Source organism: Vanessa tameamea, chromosome 20 (genome assembly GCF_037043105.1).
Source record: "Vanessa tameamea isolate UH-Manoa-2023 chromosome 20, ilVanTame1 primary haplotype, whole genome shotgun sequence".
Classification (NCBI taxonomy): Eukaryota; Metazoa; Arthropoda; class Insecta; order Lepidoptera; family Nymphalidae; genus Vanessa; species Vanessa tameamea.
This window is the reverse complement of record NC_087328.1, coordinates 9427968-9447005: the sequence shown is the minus strand read 5'-3', so window position 1 is coordinate 9447005 and position 19038 is coordinate 9427968. Positions and strand designations below refer to the sequence as shown.

The window sequence follows — 19038 nt, the reverse complement described above, 5'->3', positions numbered from 1 at the left end:
AACGGTAGACTTAATATCAATTTCCATGGACCAACTTTCAATGACGAATTCCGTACAAATTTGCATCCTAAGTTTCACTCTATTAGGTGATGAATTTTCGATTTTTTTTTAGCATCTGCCTTCATCTTATTAAAATCAGCCCAAATATCGATTTCCATATTCCTAACATCACAAGATTCATTTCTAAAAATCCTCTTATTCGTACCGTTTGATAAGGCATACGTGTGCAAAATTAAATTCTGTTACGAATCATCGGACTAGGTTGAGCCTCGTATACCAAACGGTTATCTTTACTCCCGCTATTGGACTCGACTAGTGTTTCTCCATTTGATAAAGTAATATCGTTTTGCCACAGATTAAAATCGATGTTAGCAAATTATTTTAGTAAAACTTTTTACTACATATCTGATTAAATTTAAAATTAGAGAGATATCCCATCTGCCAAGTTTCAAAGTGAAATAATAAGAATGAACTCAACTATATCGTTCATTTGATATAATTGTTTACGAGCACTCAACTTCACCTGCATGTGTGTGTGGGTCGAACCTGGCAACGGGATTTTAAACCACACAACTATTAAGCAATGCACATACATTTGGTGCTTGTGACTATAAATTCTATACTACTAGAGAGAATATTGTACATGCGAAGAAGATATACAAAAATGGCTACCGAATGAAAGCATGTTTTCAACGCATATTCAATAGTTTTTTTTTTTCAGTAACTGCAAATATTCAAGGCAGTAACTAAATTACGTAACATTTAAAAATGGCTATTTATGTAAAGACATTGTAAAACGATTTTTAAATCTAATGACAATATATGTCATAGAGCTCACTTTAGTCGAAAAACTAAAAGAATTACAAAACCATAAAGTCAACCATAGATAAAATACGGCTATCAAATTCTATTCATATGCTTCAGCTATTGTATCAATTTAAAACCAAACTTTCACATTTATGTATAAACGTTCGAGAAGTAATACCCCTTCATTCATCCGACCGATGACAGAACGCGTCCTTACAAGTCCGCGATTAACAATACGACTTTAAGTGACAAATAAAATGGCGCTTTAGTATTAATATGTCAATTTACGATTCACGTTATAAAATTGCACTAAATTTTAGCTGTATCGCTATCCGAAAAACCTATTAAACCGATACACATAACACTTACACCAGAATATGCAGCGCGATTCGGTTAGTATGTAATATTATTACAACAATTTGCGCTTTACTGTTTAACAAGACTTAAAATTAGAATATTGACGTGATCAGAAAGAATTCCCGGTTCTTATTTAAAAAAAAATACGAAAATATTTTTTTAATCTATATCGCATTGTTACAAGGTTATGTCAATTGTCAACTGTTTATTCTTGGTGTCATGACAAACTGACAGACGTCAGAACTGATTCTCTCAGCGGCCGGCCTTTAATAATATCGAAAAAAAAATAATACAAGTAGCTCAATATTACTTTTTTAATTTACATCTTATAATTAAAACAAAAGATGTATTAGTGCTGATTATATTACTACCCCCTTACTAATGAGCCTTGTATATATTGGTTGAACAGTTTCAATGCTTTATCTCTTTCTTTCAAAGATCAAAACACTGATGTCAGAGAGAGATAAATCGATTTGTAACCTTTCAACTGTCGCAACCTTTGTCAGTAAGTCGATTAAGGTATATATTTAATAGGTAACATGCACGACGTCACCGCCCACTGATAGAAGACATTGACCCTGAAACGAAAAGTATTAGTTTTTTTAAATTATTTCAAGCATTTTAATCTTAGATAATTAATCAGTCATAATAACAGGCAATGTAAATGTCCGTCACGTTAGTATGCGCAGCCCGTAATATCCTACTAAAAGACGGAGTGGGTGCCGCTTGTTTTTAGTGGGGTTAACCTGGCGTTTAAGGCACCTGCGTGTACAATTCCGCTTCCATGTGGGGACACTGGAAAATGTGCTTTCCAGAGAAAAAAAACCAATGTCAATGTCTCACAAAGTGAATGACCCAACATGATCCTGAGCTCTTGGGTTAAGTCTCTGCCCTAATAATGATTACATATTTTGTTATGTTTGTTATCTACTAAATTTTACAGCATAAGTGCATAGTATAATATTGTTGAACTTCTTATATTTTATAGTGATCCGAATAGATGACTACACTGCGTGTGTAGGCGTGCGTGAGCCTGTGTGCATCACCTGGTTCTTGTGCGCGTTGTGGTGCAGCAGCAGGTGCGCGAGGTACAGCGACGTGAGCGCGTTGCCGCCCAGCGCTGCCGCGTACGCGCGCGCGATCGCCAGCACCTGCGGGAAAGGCGGTCGCATTACCGGAAGTACTCACCTAATGTGTAACGACAGGTACATTACAAGGTATATGATAAAAAAGAAACAAAACAAAAAGAATAGATTTTTTATCAACGGGTGCTACAATCTCGCCGCGATTGTACGTATTCTGCGGGTGGAGGCGGGAGGAACGAGAGGAGACCTCGCAGGTGAAGGTGTGCAGGAAGCCGCTGAGGCCGCCCAGCTCGCGCACGGCGGTGGTCTCGCGCACGAACAGCAGGCGCAGCGCGCACACGCGGCGGCACGCGCGCGCCCGCACCGCGCCGCCCAGCGTCGACAGCGACACGCGCGCCGCGCCGCCGCCGCCGCCGCCGCCGCCGCCGCCCGCACTCTGTAATGTTACAAGTACATGGCATCGGATCGGGATACGGATAGATTAATAATATTTTACCAGTTTCAGGAACGATTACCGATACGAAATTCTTTCGGATTATTCGATTGTTTCGGATAGTTTCAGTGAAGGCCTTTAGATTATTCAGAAATTGTAATAGAGAAAATTATAAAATATCAATTTGACTCTATTTGTAAGCTGTTATATTATAGCTGTTATGTTATGTTATATATTTGTTAATACTTAATTAAGTATAATACCAGAAAAAAAAAAACAAAAAATTTTTGACTTTAAAATACAGTTAGCCACTCCCTTTAAATGTAATACCATGCAATAATAAAATTATACTAAATATATTTTTTAATGTTGTTTCGGTCACGGTTACGGAGGTAAGCGAACATCCCTGATATAAGTACTCTTTCGATAGAGCATTAACACTTTCAATTTATTTAAGAAAACAAAATCGGATAATATAAACACTTCCTACCGGTGCGTTATTCCTATCGTCGACGGCTTCGCTTTGCGGCTTCACCAGCTGCTCCTCATCGAGCGCGAATATATCGTCGTCTCCGTCCACCGTCGCTCTATCGCCGTTGCTGTACTCGGCTTTGGACGGATCCAGCAGAGGGATGGCCGTCCCTGATACTACGAGCTGAATTTCATCCTAAAAATAAAACGAAATTTCTTATAGATATGTTTCATATTATATACTATAAATACTGGCACTGATATGCCGTTGCAAGAAGAGGCGCACACGTACCTCGGGCGCGTCGAGCTGGAAGCAGGTGGCGGCGAGCGCGGCGGGCTGCAGGCGGCGCAGCTTGTAGGCGGCGCCGGTGAGCGCGCACGCCACGAGCCGCTCGGCGCTGGCGCCGCCCGAGCCCAGGCGCGCGCGCCACACCTGCGTGCGACGGGTTCTTATTCTATGGCTGAATTTTATCCTTACGGGATCCATAACACTAATTTTCAAGTAGAGGACGATTATATTTGTTACACGCGTCGCTTGTGACACAATTTAATAAAACTGAGCATGGTATACCTCATAATCATATGAAATTAATGCACTATGTGATTCGATTGAAAATATAGCGATTTGGATATGATGACCATAAAATAGTTTTTTCTCGTATATTAAACATTTTAGCATTGTTTAAAGGCAAATTTGGAGATGGTGTACGCAATTTTGGTACCTGCGTGAATGCGTGCGGCGGCGCGTTGGCGGTGCGCTGTGCAGTAGTCAACACACACATGTGTGCGCGACGCACGCACAGCGCACGTGCTGTCTCCACCTGCACACCAAAAACGACATTTCAGTAAACTCAGAAAATCGTTCAAAATGATATAGAACGAGTTACGTGAGTTGGCACTGACGTCCTCGGCCTCGTCCAGCTCCAGCACGCAGGCGTCCTTGTCGGCGCACAGGTCGAGCGCCGGCGCCTCGTCGCCCTCCGCCTCCACGCAGCCCGCGCTGCTCAGCTCAGGTGCCCCTGCACACACACACACATATTTAATTAAAAATGCTATTAGATATTTTTCCAAAATTCCGACATATAATTGATTAAATTTTAAATTATTGATTAATTATAGTATTTCACTATAATATATGCTTTATAGTCTAAATTTTCTAGAATACTGAAATAATAAAGCTTAAATAATCATAATAATAAAGCTTAATTAATATATATGAAATGAAAAATATAACAGTCAAAAAATAAAATTTATTTGAGAACTATTTTACAATATTAAAGTTACAAAGAATATATTTGAATCATAAATTCATACCGATATCGTAGCCGTTTGCCGCCTTGTTCGCCACGAACGTGTCCCATAAAGCTTTTTGAATTTCAATAGCATTTTTGTCGTTTTCTGACGCCTGGAATATAAAAATTTGTTTAATCCAAAATAACGCGTTTCGGAATATGCAGTGTTTTAACTACGTGACTCTAGGGTTATCCCTACAAAACAAAAGTAAATCTTTGCGAAAAGATGCGAATTTTAGTATTTACATTGAATCCATTTCAGTAGCACAACAAACGTCGACATACCATATTTTACGGACTTTAACATCTTTTACCATCTATTACCATCCTTTAAGGACACACCCTGTGTGTGTGTGCTCGTGTGTTTGTGAGCGCGTGTGCTTTTGCGTGTGTATAGGTGTACGCGAGTGACCTTGAGTCGCGGCGGCGCGGGCGCGGGCAGCGCGGCGAGGCGCAGCGCGGTGCGTGTGTGAGTGCGCGTGTGTGTAGGTGTACGCGAGTGACCTTGAGTCGCGGCGGCGCGGGCGCGGGCAGCGCGGCGAGGCGCAGCGCGGTGCGTGTGTGAGTGCGCGTGTGTGTAGGTGTACGCGAGTGACCTTGAGTCGCGGCGGCGCGGGCGCGGGCAGCGCGGCGAGGCGCAGCGCGGTGCGTGTGTGAGTGCGCGTGTGTGTAGGTGTACGCGAGTGACCTTGAGTCGCGGCGGCGCGGGCGCGGGCAGCGCGGCGAGGCGCAGCGCGGTGCGTGTGTGAGTGCGCGTGTGTGTAGGTGTACGCGAGTGACCTTGAGTCGCGGCGGCGCGGGCGCGGGCAGCGCGGCGAGGCGCAGCGCGGTGCGTGTGTGAGTGCGCGTGTGTGTAGGTGTACGCGAGTGACCTTGAGTCGCGGCGGCGCGGGCGCGGGCAGCGCGGCGAGGCGCAGCGCGGTGCGTGTGTGAGTGCGCGTGTGTGTAGGTGTACGCGAGTGACCTTGAGTCGCGGCGGCGCGGGCGCGGGCAGCGCGGCGAGGCGCAGCGCGGTGCGTGTGTGAGTGTGCGTGTGTAGGTGTACGCGAGTGACCTTGAGTCGCGGCGGCGCGGGCGCGGGCAGCGCGGCGAGGCGCAGCGCGGTGCGTGTGTGAGTGCGCGTGTGTGTAGGTGTACGCGAGTGACCTTGAGTCGCGGCGGCGCGGGCGCGGGCAGCGCGGCGAGGCGCAGCGCGGTGCGTGTGTGAGTGCGCGTGTGTGTAGGTGTACGCGAGTGACCTTGAGTCGCGGCGGCGCGGGCGCGGGCAGCGCGGCGAGGCGCAGCGCGGTGCGTGTGTGAGTGTGCGTGTGTAGGTGTACGCGAGTGACCTTGAGTCGCGGCGGCGCGGGCGCGGGCAGCGCGGCGAGGCGCAGCGCGGTGCCGCTGGCGAGCGCGAGCACGCTGCGCTCGCCGATCGCGATCTGCGTCTGCAGCGAGAAGATCGCGTTCGCGCCCTGCGGAAGAGCCAGTTGTTGAAACACATTGCATAATAACACTATTTTTGTATTTGATAATAAGTATAGCCCCATAATGAATACTCATCTCGTGGAAACAAAACAACTTTAGAAATATGTGAGAAATATGAAAATAAACAAAAAAAAATTCACAATCTAAAGTCAACGATAAATTTTTAAAGGTCACCTCGGCGTTGTAATGTTTGATATGTTCAAAATCGCATCATAAATAAATTAGAAGTAAACAGGGCTCTTTGGGTGTATTTATTTATATTGCTTTCAATATTTATTAAAGAAAAGAAAATATTTTAGTGTACCTGCATTCTCAACTTGGCGAGCAGCAGCTTGTGCAGTTCATACTCGAGGAAGGGTAGCTGGTCGGACAGATCCCGCGCTCCGGCTTCCGCGCCGACGGCACGACGGCCCCGAGCCGCTGGGGATGGGAACACATTATTATTAAGATTAGCTTTATACAATTAAACATGATTTAGATCTATTTACTTTAAGATAAGAAAGTAAATAAGACTCGAACTCAAATCTAACTGAAACAATATAACTCACCAACAGCTGTAAGCGTTATGGCTTTAGGGTATGAAGCGAGTCTGTTGGGTTTCGCGCACGTAGCTAGAAGAACTGACGGTACTCTTGCTCTCCTGTATATACATAATAATATTATATATAACATTACAACATTAACAACCTGTAAGTTTCTCACTGCTGGGCTAAGGCCTTCTCTCCCTTTGAGGAGAAAGTTTGGAGCATATTCCACTACGCTGCTCCACTGCGTGTTGGAATATGTTGGAATATTCTGTTATATGAGTATTCAACACATATAACAGATTTTCTTTGAATTTAGGCATACGCAGGTTGTCTCACGATGTTCACCTCCACCGCCGAGCACGAGATGAGTTATAAACACAAATTAAGCACACGAAAATTCAGTGGTATTTGCCTGGGTTTGAACTCGCAATCATCGGTTATGATGGTCGCGTTCTAACCACTGGCTCATCTCGGCTCTCGTCCTGCATAGATGGCTAATCTTATATGTTCCAAAGTGAGCTGATTAAGCGATTTGTTACCTGCATCCTCCACACGTAGCTAGCTCAGCGCGATAAGGCCCCGCCCCTGGAGAGTAAGGCACGTGCGCTATGGAGCACGGTTCGATTTCTGACTCTTCTAACGTGTTCTTAGAACCAGTGTTCACTGTAAAAAAATGAATTTTATATTAACAAAATAATGAAAAACATTACGTTACATCGGAGATACATATTATACTTTTGTATTTATTTATAACTAGCTACTCGAGCACGTTGAGGCTATATTGTACATTGAATTATATTGTATGTTTGATAATGTTAACCAAAAACCTTAATATAATTGTGTCATAACAATATATTCAGCGGTTTTTGCTTAAAGCGCTTCTAAATAATATTTTTATTAATACATAGACAAATACTTTTGCTAGTACTTTGCTTGTGTTTATTACGAACGTTCTTGTATTATTTGTGTTTTAATAAGTTACATTTTATTAGTTTATATAAACGTCAATCGCACTTACACACTGTGGGCTCGTCGACGGTGAAATCGCAGTCAAGGTTGATGACCGCGGCGGTGCCGGAAGCGGACAGGACGCATACATCTTCGCTGAAATATCAAGCCAAATGTAATTCTCACGTACACAATACGGCGTACACAACATTATTTTGAATCATTTCTATCTCAGATGTTTCTTTTTTTAATGACCGCTCCGCAAAATATAATCATTTAAGACGGCCGACATCTTAAATGATCATCTTTAGCGGAGCGTACGTCACAGTGATATACACATCGGATGTAGTGAGGGATATAGTTAGCTAGCGGGCGTGACCGACCGCACGGCGGCGCGCTCGGTGTAGGCGAGCACGGCGGTGCAGCGCAGAGCCCGTGCGTGCGCGCGCAGCTCCGTGCGCAGCTCCGCCCACCACGCCGCGCGCGCCGCGCTCTCCCCGCCGCCGTCCACCAGCTTCACGGAGCGCGCGCACACCGTGCCGCCTGCCGACGGGGAACGCACGGGTTATTATTGTTTGGACTAATTGTGATTGTTTGGAGGCTCGTTTTACGTTTCTCCTTTTTGGTATTTGAAAGTCATACTAGTCAAAACTATTCAAAAAATTCTGTTACAGAACTGGGCACCAATTCTACAAACAAATTTAAAAGCCATTTTATCAGAATCGAATTAAGACGTTATCGTTGCCATTCGACCGTTTTCCACAACGACCTAGTTGCAGTTCTATCGAAGTTGCATCGGAATACAATCGGGATCGTATAATAACGGTTACGATTAAGCTGAGGTTTATTTTTGTGAGGAATAGTCCAAATTTGATTGGAATAGAGTCGGGAACGTAACATATATATGTATAAGTAGAATTTGCCCGCTGAAATGTATAAAAGCTATGCCTAGCTATATCTTATATTGTATCAATTCCTTCTCTTACCGATATGAACAATGAAACCCGGAGGATACTCGGTCATAGTGAGGAAGGGGTACTCCAACATGTCTATATTGTTGCTGTTCATCGATGGTCGTAGAATAGCGCCCCCGCCGGTTCCAGTGTTGCCAGTCGAAGCGTTTAAGGAGTTGCCTTTATTAAAAATCCAGAATTAAAAGAGAGTGATACATAACTAGTTATTTTTATACTATATTTACTGACCTTTTGGCGTCACGCTGAGATCAGAATCAGACGATCGTCTATGTATACCCATCGGAGTGGACGAAGAGTGTAATGATGAACTCTGCACAGTGGCAGGCGCAACCGGGTCCCGGCCTCCGTACGATTCGTGCCTCGCATGTCTGGGCGATCCCTTTTCCTTGTCGTTCTTGTCTTTATCGTACTTATCTCGTTCTCGCTCGCTCCTGTCAACACCGCACGCTGCATGCGAGTTACAACACACGCTAACACTGTTAGTAGGTTCAACACCCTCTACGTCTAGACTCTCGGTTCTATCTACACTGACCTCCGGCAAGGATGGAATGGTCTCTAAGGGCGGGCCACTAAGTATAGGATGGAAATGTTGAAGAACTGGCGTGTGAATTAATTTGCATGGAATGACGTTAGGATCTACAATCTTGGACATTTTAGACGACACTGTATCACTTGCTGAACGAATGCTATCTTGTCTAACTAACTTTCGTTGATTCTTTTCGTTTTCTATCACGCCCTTATTTTGCACAGGGCCTTCAACGCGGCTACGTTCTTTTATCTGTGCTTCTTCAACTTTTTCTAATTTCTCATTGACATCGGCAAAGAATTTTTGATCTTCAGTTTTAATCGGATCAGGACTTGTAGGAATTAATAAGGATTCTACTTTATCGATTAAAATTGTTTCCATAGCGGTATGAATTAAACCAGTTGGTTTGAGTTTGGATTTGTCTTTTTTCAATGTCTTTTGTTCGTAATAATGATGTTCGTCTCTCATACTCGATGTACCACTCAAGGAGGCCCGAGATACTGGTTCGGATCCTATATACATTGATACTTTAGATGTTATGATTTCATCACTTTTGTGAAGACGATTATAAGAACTATACCCTTCCTTATCTAAACTTATCAAATCTGTATAAGATAGAAAAGGAGAACCTAATACGGTTTCACTAGGAGCTTTAGAGGTAACATCAGAAGCGGATCCAGGTTGACTCATTGCGGTTTTAGGATCAATGTGCTTTTTCTTTGGTAACAACGAGTAATGTGATAAGCTCTTGATCATGCTGCTTTTTGAAATCTTTGATATTTGTCGCTTAATCTGTTTTGAGGAGCGATACATGAAACCTTTCTTTTCTATAGGGGATGACGGTGCGCTAATACTCTTCGAAGCTTTTTTATGCGCAAAAGGATTAGCCATATTTATAGAGTGTGAATTTGACGAAGTTACACACGTGTGATCCCGAGCTGGAGAAATCTTGGAGTCGACGGCCTCTGATTCACTATTGGTGGTGTTATCTTTTTGTAATACTTTTTCGGGATCAGTGGTTTCTATGATTACATTGTTATCTGGTTTTTCTTCTACGTTTTTTATTTTTTTCACCGTGTCGTTGTTTGTTAGTTCAAGAACTGTCAGTTTCTTTTCCATTTGAGCGATAAAATTTGGATCTACGTCATTACTGAGTACCGATTGTACTACAGAACTTGTTGTTTCCAATGATGGTTCGGGATCACTTTTCATTCCAAAGCTTTCATCGTCTTCGTCTGATGACGTGTATATTTCTGAGCTATCAGCAGAAAGCGCAGATGAAATCGAACCAAAATAATCGACATCACCAGGTAATTTCAGAAGATTATCGGTTCGTACTGCTACAGGAGTAGGAGGACACGACTCTGATATCTTTCTTTCACGTTCCATATCTGGACTCTTTATATTTTCTAATGAACTACAGTGAATCTCTGGTATATTACCGCTTATATTTCCTCGGTTTTTATTCGCAAAATCTGTTCCATCTTCGTCGGATAAATTCAAAACTGGTTCCGACTCACTAGTTCGTCGTAAAGTTGAGCAAGGAGAGCTCTCTGAGTCTTGATGTTCAGAAATACGAGCTAAACTTCTATCGGCATGCATCACTGATCGAGCGAGTATTGAAGCCATACCGTGACCTTCCTCCTCTTTATTTTCAACTTTGAGAAGCTTTTTTACTTTCAATTTCTTAATTTTCTTTATCTCCTTCTTAATATCTGTCAGCGATATACGAGACGTATCCGAAGAAGTCGATTGAAGCGAGACTTGATCATCTTGCAGTTCCGGTTTCCGGGACCGCTTATTAAACTTTTTCGAGAATAAATTATCTTTTATCTTTTTTATAGCTTTTAAAGGACCCGCGTTTTCTGTAGGATCTTCGCGATTTAAAAGTTTGTTTAGATCGATCTGATCTTCGGACAAATGTCTTAGGCTTTTCTGAGCGACATAGTCGTCTTGATAGATAGAAAGATCACCGGTATAAGTTTTCTGACTCTGCTGTTTTTGCGTGGACAGGTCTAAACTTTTTTCGTCATCGTCGATATTGTCTGCTTCGTCTAGAAACGCCGTAGCGTTAGGATTTAAAATGCTCACAATACGTTGCAATTCCTCTTGGTGAGTTTGATAGTATTGATTCAAGTCTGTAATGCTTTCTTCGTCTGTCGCTAAAATGTCCAAGTACTTTTTTAATTGTCTAATGATTTAAGGCAACAACGAGCAACACAGGGCAAACCATGCAAACATATTTCCATGAGTATATTTTGTTAAAATTACGATCTTAGTAAATTAATACATATTTTAGTTAAAATAATGAATCTCTAAAAACATTAAGTACATCAAAAGCGTGTACGTTTGTATATAAGAAATTATGTTTTTTTTTTTTTTTTATATATATAGGGTTCCAATTCTTGGGAAATTAAAACCAATGAATACGATTTTAAACTGTAAATAATTCAAAGCTAGAAATAAATTCATGATAATATACTACAAACGAAATACTCACTGTTGAGTACAGGGTATGTTTGTCGGGTAGCTCGGCGTCGGCAGTGCCGTTATACTAACAGCTGTACCTTTAGGAGAAATCGCACTTCAGCAACTACTGCTACCTTAATACTATTTTTGTATATAAAATAGGTAGAACGAGCTGATAAGCCACATGATGATTAGTGGTCACCACTCATAGACATTGGCGCTTTTTTTTTTCTGTAAGAAATATTAACCATTCCTTACATCACCTATGCGCCACCAACTTTGGGAACTAAGATGTTATGTCCCTTGTGCCTGTGATTACACTGGCTCACTCACCCTTCTAACCGGAACACAACAATATAGAGTACTGTTATTTCGCGGTAGAATATCTGATGAGTGGGTGGTACCTACCCAGACGGGCTTGCACAGAACCCTACCACCAAGGCGCTGTTAGAAGTATAAACAGGAATAGTTTCCTGATATCGGCAATGCGTCACCAATGATGAGAACTAAGATGTTATGTCCCTTATACCTGTAGTTACACTGAATCACTCATCTCAATCAATCGATCAACTGGTACACAATAATAGTAAGTATTGCTGTTTCTAGAATATCTGCTAACTGGGGGGTACCAATTCAGAAGGTTGAAAAATGAAAAATTATATTAGGATCGTCAAATATGTAGTGCGCATTTGGATCTTTGTGATAGTCATCATCGTGACTCTAGTTCCGGTTTAAAGGTTGAGTCCATTGTGACATATATTTGAATAACTAGCTCTACCCGCAGTTTCAGTCACGAATTGAGTCCTTCGAGAACTAAGAGTATTATACAACCGTTCATCTCCAACTTTATCTTTTGAAGATTTGAGTAAAGAATCCTATATCCGTTCTAAGGGTTCAAGCTTGCTTCGCAACGAATTACAGCAGAATTGATTCAGTGGTTTGGCAGTGAAAGCGTAACTGGCAGACAGAGTTACTTTTGTATTTATAATATTAGTATAGGTAATAGACACAAGGGTTTTACCGTTTGGTATTATTTTTGGTACTTTGACGTTGAATTTATTGTTTAATATTTCCGAAACTGTCGATATCTTTAAGCGATGGTCACTTAATATCAGATGGCCCATACGACCGGCCGTTTAACTAAAACCTATATGAGTACCCCTTTAATGTGAATAGTGTGTTTTGGGCATGTGCTATCACTTCTATCAAAATAATAATACAATTTATAAGCAAAACAATTCAAAAGACTTACTAAAATCTCTTGAATTTTTATTTTTATTTTATAAGAAATAGTTTGCTAAATTCTCACCGATAGCTCGAGCAACAACACCCGCCTCTCCTTCCAAATCAAAGTCTTGCTGGTAACCGACCACAGCGTTCGCTCCCAGCTCAGCTGCTTTCAAACCGACTAACCGTTGCACCTGAAATAGATAAATATTTCAACTGTCTGAACATCTTAGAATGTCTATTGATGATTAGTCAGAAAGCTAGAGAGAATCCGTTTCTTTAAATATTATACTAGGAAGGCGAATTGGCAAATATGCAAAATTATGTCGGGCAATGGCTACGTCAGAAATGGACAGGTGGTCTAAACTTGGGTACTGAGAAGTTCCTTAAATAAGTGGGCCCCTCACCTCCACTTTTTACCTAATTAGCTTCAAGTACTTGAAAGAGCCGATAAACCCATGATTAAGTTAAAGTACTCATTCATTTATCCTACCTGGTTACTAAGTTTGATGAAGGCAACCTGCCTGGCTTCGTTAGACGCTCGCGGTGTCCTGATCTTGTCGATCCATTGGTATTCGGGGTCATCGTTCACTATCAACTCCTCGACGAAGCCGTGAACTGTAGTCGCTCTGTATCCAGGTGGTATCATTGGGCCTGTAAGTATTTATATTCTATTTTATAATAAACTAACATTTGATATTATTCTTTAAAACGTTAGGTATATAAAAGTGTAGTCTATATCCTTCCTTGGGATTAAAGCTTGCTTCATAGTAAGTTTCATCAAATTCGGTTCCGACGTTTGACCGTGAAAGCGCGACAGACAGAATTACTTTCGCATTAATAATATCATTATTGATTTTAAAATTAAAATCTTGCGAAAAATTTAGGTCAGACCACTGAGGAGTTCAGGTTTAAGTTCAGCTGTGGTGACTGTTAAGGTTATTACCATTTATAATTTTATTACATTATGGCTATTTAAACTTACTAAGTTTAAACCTTATAGTTTTACTTTTACTTGGTGGTAGGGCTTTGTGCAAGCCCGCCTGGGTAGGTACCACCCACTCATCAGATATTCTACCGCCAAATAACAGTACTCTGTATTGTTGTGTTCCGGTTAGAAGGGCGAGTGAGCCAGTGTAATCACAGGCACAAGGGACATAACATCTTAGTTCCCAAAGTTGGTGGCGCATTGTTGATGTAAGGAATGATTAATATTTCTTACAGCGCCTTTGTCTATGGGCGGTGGTGACCACTTACTATCAGGTGGCCCATAAGCTCGTCCGCCAATCAATGCCATAAAAAAAAAAAATTGATGTATATAAAAACATATATTTATAAACAAAGGCCTAGATGGTCCAATAGATAGACCATGTGTATCTTAGCCGAACATCGCAGATATTGTGAGTTTCCATTATACTCTATTTAAATGTGTCTATGTGCGATGGTTTCCATCTTACCACCAGGAGACTCATTTGCGAATCTCTTTCAATAAAAAAAAATACACGATGGTAGATATAAGTATATAAAATGTCAACCGACATAATATGCAGTTTTCCATAACCGCCGAGCTTATAAAATTAGAATCACAAATTAATCGAAATGTTCGCTCGAAGGTTTTACCCTCAACTTTCGGTATTTTTCGAAATTCATAATTAACTCAAATTCGTCTTACAGTGAAAGAACTGCACGCCACAACTAGACGTCTTGTACTTATTGAAGTCCGAGAATAGTTCCACTTTCACGATAACATTCAGCTCCCCGCGGATACCGTGCATTGTATCGAACACCGGTATCCAGCCGGACATAACGGCACCTGGATATTCCGAAGAAATAACAACATTTAATTAACTTCAAGCTTTCATTTAACTTAACCTGTTTGTATGTGTGGCTTAAATCTTGCAATTTAATTTAAACTAGTTCGACTTAATCGATCCAATTGAAATTTTGCACAGGCTTTGTTACGCTAACAATATAATCAAGTACAATAACTATGTTATTTTTTTAAGTATCCTTGTTGGTCTAGATATGAAGCCGATAGTTCCCGAGGACCTGGGTCCAAACTTTGGGGCCGAACAAAAAAATATTGGCTTTTTCTCTTAAAATATTCCCTGTTGCAGCCCAAAGTCCAGCAGTTGGCAGTATTTTTTACTTAGTAGCATACTTTTGTTACATACATACAACAAGTCTGACTATCGTGTAAAGATAATTATTTACTATTAGATAATGCTGTTACGAACGTACGATAATTTTAAAAGCTCTAATATTGGTTCAAAAAAAATCCAAAAAAATGTAATACTTATCCTAAATATATTATGAAAATAAAGTTACCCGAGTAATTGACAAAAAGGCAGGTATTCTTATAAGAAAACATATAAACGTACGAAAAGGGTTAATGTATTTAATTCATTTTATATGACCAAAAATCACATAACAATCCTCTTCAGCAAAACGGGATGATCCTCCTCACGCATTGGAAGAAATACATACATACCAAGGACTTAATAAAAATACCGGATTTTTTATTTAAAAAAAAAAATACTCACCGCCTGGTGGGCCTGTGGTCCCGTTTGCATTATTTGCCTCTCTTGCCAATAGCGGTGCAAGGCTAATAACGACTTTACCGATCGCGTCGTTAGCTGAATATGTGTCGTGGTCCATGAGACGTAGTTGAAGTGGTTCATCTTGGAGTTCTGATTCATCAACCTGTTACAACAAGTTTTATGAGACGAACACCTTCCAGATCAAATTCCTGGTGACATTTTGCCAAAAACCAAAACTGAAGCGTTTATAGACTTTAGTTAATTGTACTGTAGTTTAACTACAGCAGCGGGGTTATGGTCTCCTCTAATTTTGAGGAGAAATTTTGGATTTTATGCCATCGCACTGTTCCCAATGCGACGTCTGATTTGTCGACGTAAGTACAGACAATCATTTGAATCGGCTGTCTCTGTTCACACTTTTTAGACTTGATAAAAATTGAATTCTTGATAAGTGACCATTGAAAGTCCTTTAATTAGTCCTGAGTTTATCCCGAGACCCGACATCTGACAATGCGAATAGCTAATAAACGAACGTGATCCGATAAGATTTTAAGCGGGTATATGCTATGCCAGAAAATCGTCTTAATACTTTTTGAACGCGGCAAAAATCGATTTCAATAAATATGAATAACTCCATATAAAGTGTTCTGCTGTTAGATCATCCAACATTTTATGGAATCGTTAGAAATTGACTTTTATAAATTAAATGCCATATAGAACAATGCATTGCTAATTTTAGTATTTAATTTAAACCTTAGTAGAGAACACTTATAATAAAAACATACAATTTTAATGTAATTGTAGTCATTACTGCTAACAATCTACAAAAACATGAGTGAAATCAAACTTAATAATCGAAAATCTAGTACCAGATTATTCAATTCAATTCCTAGTTTAATGGCTTTTAGTTGTTCCGACAGGGCATAGATTATTTCGCCATTGTCACGTACGAGTACTTGATTATAAAAAAATGATAAATTAAAATTTTGACAATCCCATTTTAGTTACACAATAAACAGAGATAACTCAAAATCCTCTTCCATATTATCAGAATGGACTTGATATTCTATAAAGATAATTTGTTATCTATTTAGTTATATAATGAGAATGATATATAAATGAGAAAACATTATTTTTCTCATACCTAACTGAAAAAAAAATACTAAACCATAGTATATAATATATGACACAAATTGTCTGCTAATGGTTTTGCTTGTATATAAATGTAATAAAAAATTAAATCATTTATCATTACTATAGTAAATGTTATACCATAATTTACAGTAGACAGTCGCCAGACACATCTATTAATAGCTTGTATGTTGGATACAATTTTGTAATCCAGCCAAACTATGAAACAGAAATGAGAAATGGCCTTGGCATGTTTACTATTCCCCGATCTGTGACTAAATTGCGCTTATATTTCTAATTCAGAAATTTATTTATTTATTTTATTACATTTCAAAAATACATTTTTAACAAATAATAAGATAAATAGAAAATGTAGTATAAATTTGATTTATTACATAGACATTATATTTGGAAATATTTAACAAAAACAAAAATAGTTTAATGTAAACCACATTCACTTTTGTGTTATTTAGTACTGACATACTTTTGTTTGTTTTTTCTACTCATATCTACAAATAAATTTTATAAATGGCAATTTAACTAACAGAAATTAAAAAGGTACTATATTTTCTTCTATCTATAAATAAAAGTTGAAAATTGTATTGAATATAAACCAATTTATGTTTATTATTACTAGTTGATTAGTAATACATTAGCATAAGTTTTGAAATACTTAAAACTCTTAATAATGTTTATATATTTTTTCTCAAGTTACACCTACTTTTATTTTTAGCCAGATAATATAAGTTAAATAAACCAAGATCACTATTGTACCATATAAGCTTTTAGATATATTTGCATGGATTACCGTTACTGGGTACAGTTGCATTTTCTCTTTCTAAATAGTCATCTTTTTACTATGGTTTTTAATATTTTAGACTGCTTTAATGATTGTAAATTAAATAAGTAGTTTGTATATATTCTATATTTGTAGCTAGACAAATTGGCAATTGGGCCACCTGATTTCTTGACGGTTTTTCTCAATAGAATCTACATTCCGAACCGGTGGTAGCTTTACTTAATATAATTTGTTAAATGCAGATTCAAAAGTACTTATAAAAGTCTACTTGAATAACATATATTTTGATTTTTTTTATGGTAAATGATTACTACAAACTATTGACTGAAATCACTAACCTCAGGAACTCAGTTGTTATGTTGCTTGCACCTGTGTTTACACTGGCACAATCAGCTTTTTTTCGTCAAATCTGGTTATATATTATGTAGTAATTGTATGATTGTCTTGGTAACCTAGCCAGCTCACACAAAAGCCAATCATAACATAATCACCAAGTATAACATAATATTACATGATAGATTGTACATTGTACACTTAAAAAATACTGAGTTTAAGTATGCAGATAGATGTTCTGTCTTCAAAATATCTTTTGATTTTAAATCAATATTTCTTTATAAGTAAGCTTAAATTATGGTTAATAATAAAAAATTATTAGATAATATAATCAAAACATGATTTATTCAAGCAGGCTCATAAAGGCACTATTGAATTGTCATTTAAAAGTGTTGAATTAAATGTAAAGATTCCACTGGTTAGGAAAGTAGGTTCTACCGAGAAGAATCGGCAAGAAACTCAGTATTTACTCCTTTTCACCATTTTTATTACAGAGTATGGTAATAAGTACAATTAAAATTATATATCCTGCCTAGAAATCAACAAACACTAAGTCACGTTTTAGGGTTATAGTCCAGACTTGTATAACTTTAATTTATGTTTCACCTAGAATCAAATTAAGCAGATTTTAATTTCAATTGAACTAAAACTGACCTCAAATCTGTACCATTCAGTGCTATTCCACTGAGGGTTCAATGACTTCCGACATACATCAGTCTTGTGTGTTACACCGCCGAATTTGATCTCGACAAATGCATCTGTAGTGTCGCTTGCCCTGTCCATTACCGGCAAATTACGACCGGCTAGCACTTTAACCTTTATTTTACCAGGCATTTTATTTTTTTCACAGGATCTTCAATACAATAAACAGGTCTAATTTGGTATCATAATCCAATCATTCACACTACAATAAACACTTTGCACATTTTAATCACTAGGAAAAATTAACCATTAATTATATAAACACGAATATTTGTGCAATATAAAATAACTAGTCGTATTCTAAAGCTAAATTATCTTTTTCAACTAAGTCACTATTTTTAACGACACAAATACATAAATAAACGTTCTCATTGGCGTAAACATTGCAAATTTACAACGCATTTACGCTGCGTATTAAATTTTTGACAAACACAACACCTTTAACGCCGTCTACAATAGTGAAAGCGTGTTGTTATAATTTTCTCCCATGTTTATTTATAGAACTAAGATTTTATAAATAATTCTGAAACGCGGGCGACATTTTCCACAGCTGTGATGTCGAAATGTCAACCCGAATGTCAAATGATCGTAATTGTAAGGTAAAATGTAAATTCAAAAAGTTTCTTTAATCTTTGGTGAATTTGTGTATGCCGATTATCGGAAATGATCGAGCCTCAAAATTATGGTATTCGTTTCATTAATTAAGTATTTACAGATAATTTATATTTGTTACATAAAATTTATTTTATAATCAAGTAGTATTTTATAATGTTTCAAATAATTATTTAAATGCAAGGAAATATTTATAGTATGTTTCCATTTGCTTTATTTTTTATAAAACCTTCTAAAAACTATTTCCATGTGATGTATCGAGTTTATTTATGTTATTCTAATTACTGATTTTATCGTTGTAAATCTACGAACTACTGAACTTATTTTTAGGTCTTTAT

At 38.8% G+C, this 19038-nt stretch overlaps 1 protein-coding gene across 1 annotated transcript; it reads right to left on the bottom strand.

The window, feature by feature from the left end:
* Positions 1-1499: 1499 nt before the first annotated feature.
* On the bottom strand, positions 1500-18685 carry LOC113401617 (C2 domain-containing protein 5). The gene is made up of 22 exons (XM_064217988.1): positions 18041-18685; positions 15127-15286; positions 14256-14396; positions 13077-13237; positions 12666-12777; positions 11388-11454; positions 8590-8792; positions 8374-8520; positions 7771-7930; positions 7458-7543; positions 6979-7102; positions 6461-6552; positions 6217-6332; positions 5774-5899; positions 4468-4558; positions 4057-4172; positions 3876-3974; positions 3446-3586; positions 3157-3349; positions 2497-2645; positions 2211-2315; positions 1500-1742 (listed from the first exon to the last, which is right to left on the bottom strand). Exons 1-22 carry the CDS (start codon positions 18218-18220, stop codon positions 1692-1694), a joined length of 2820 nt encoding a protein of 939 aa, XP_064074058.1. The 5' UTR covers positions 18221-18685; the 3' UTR covers positions 1500-1691.
* Between the last annotated feature and the right edge of the window lie 353 nt (positions 18686-19038).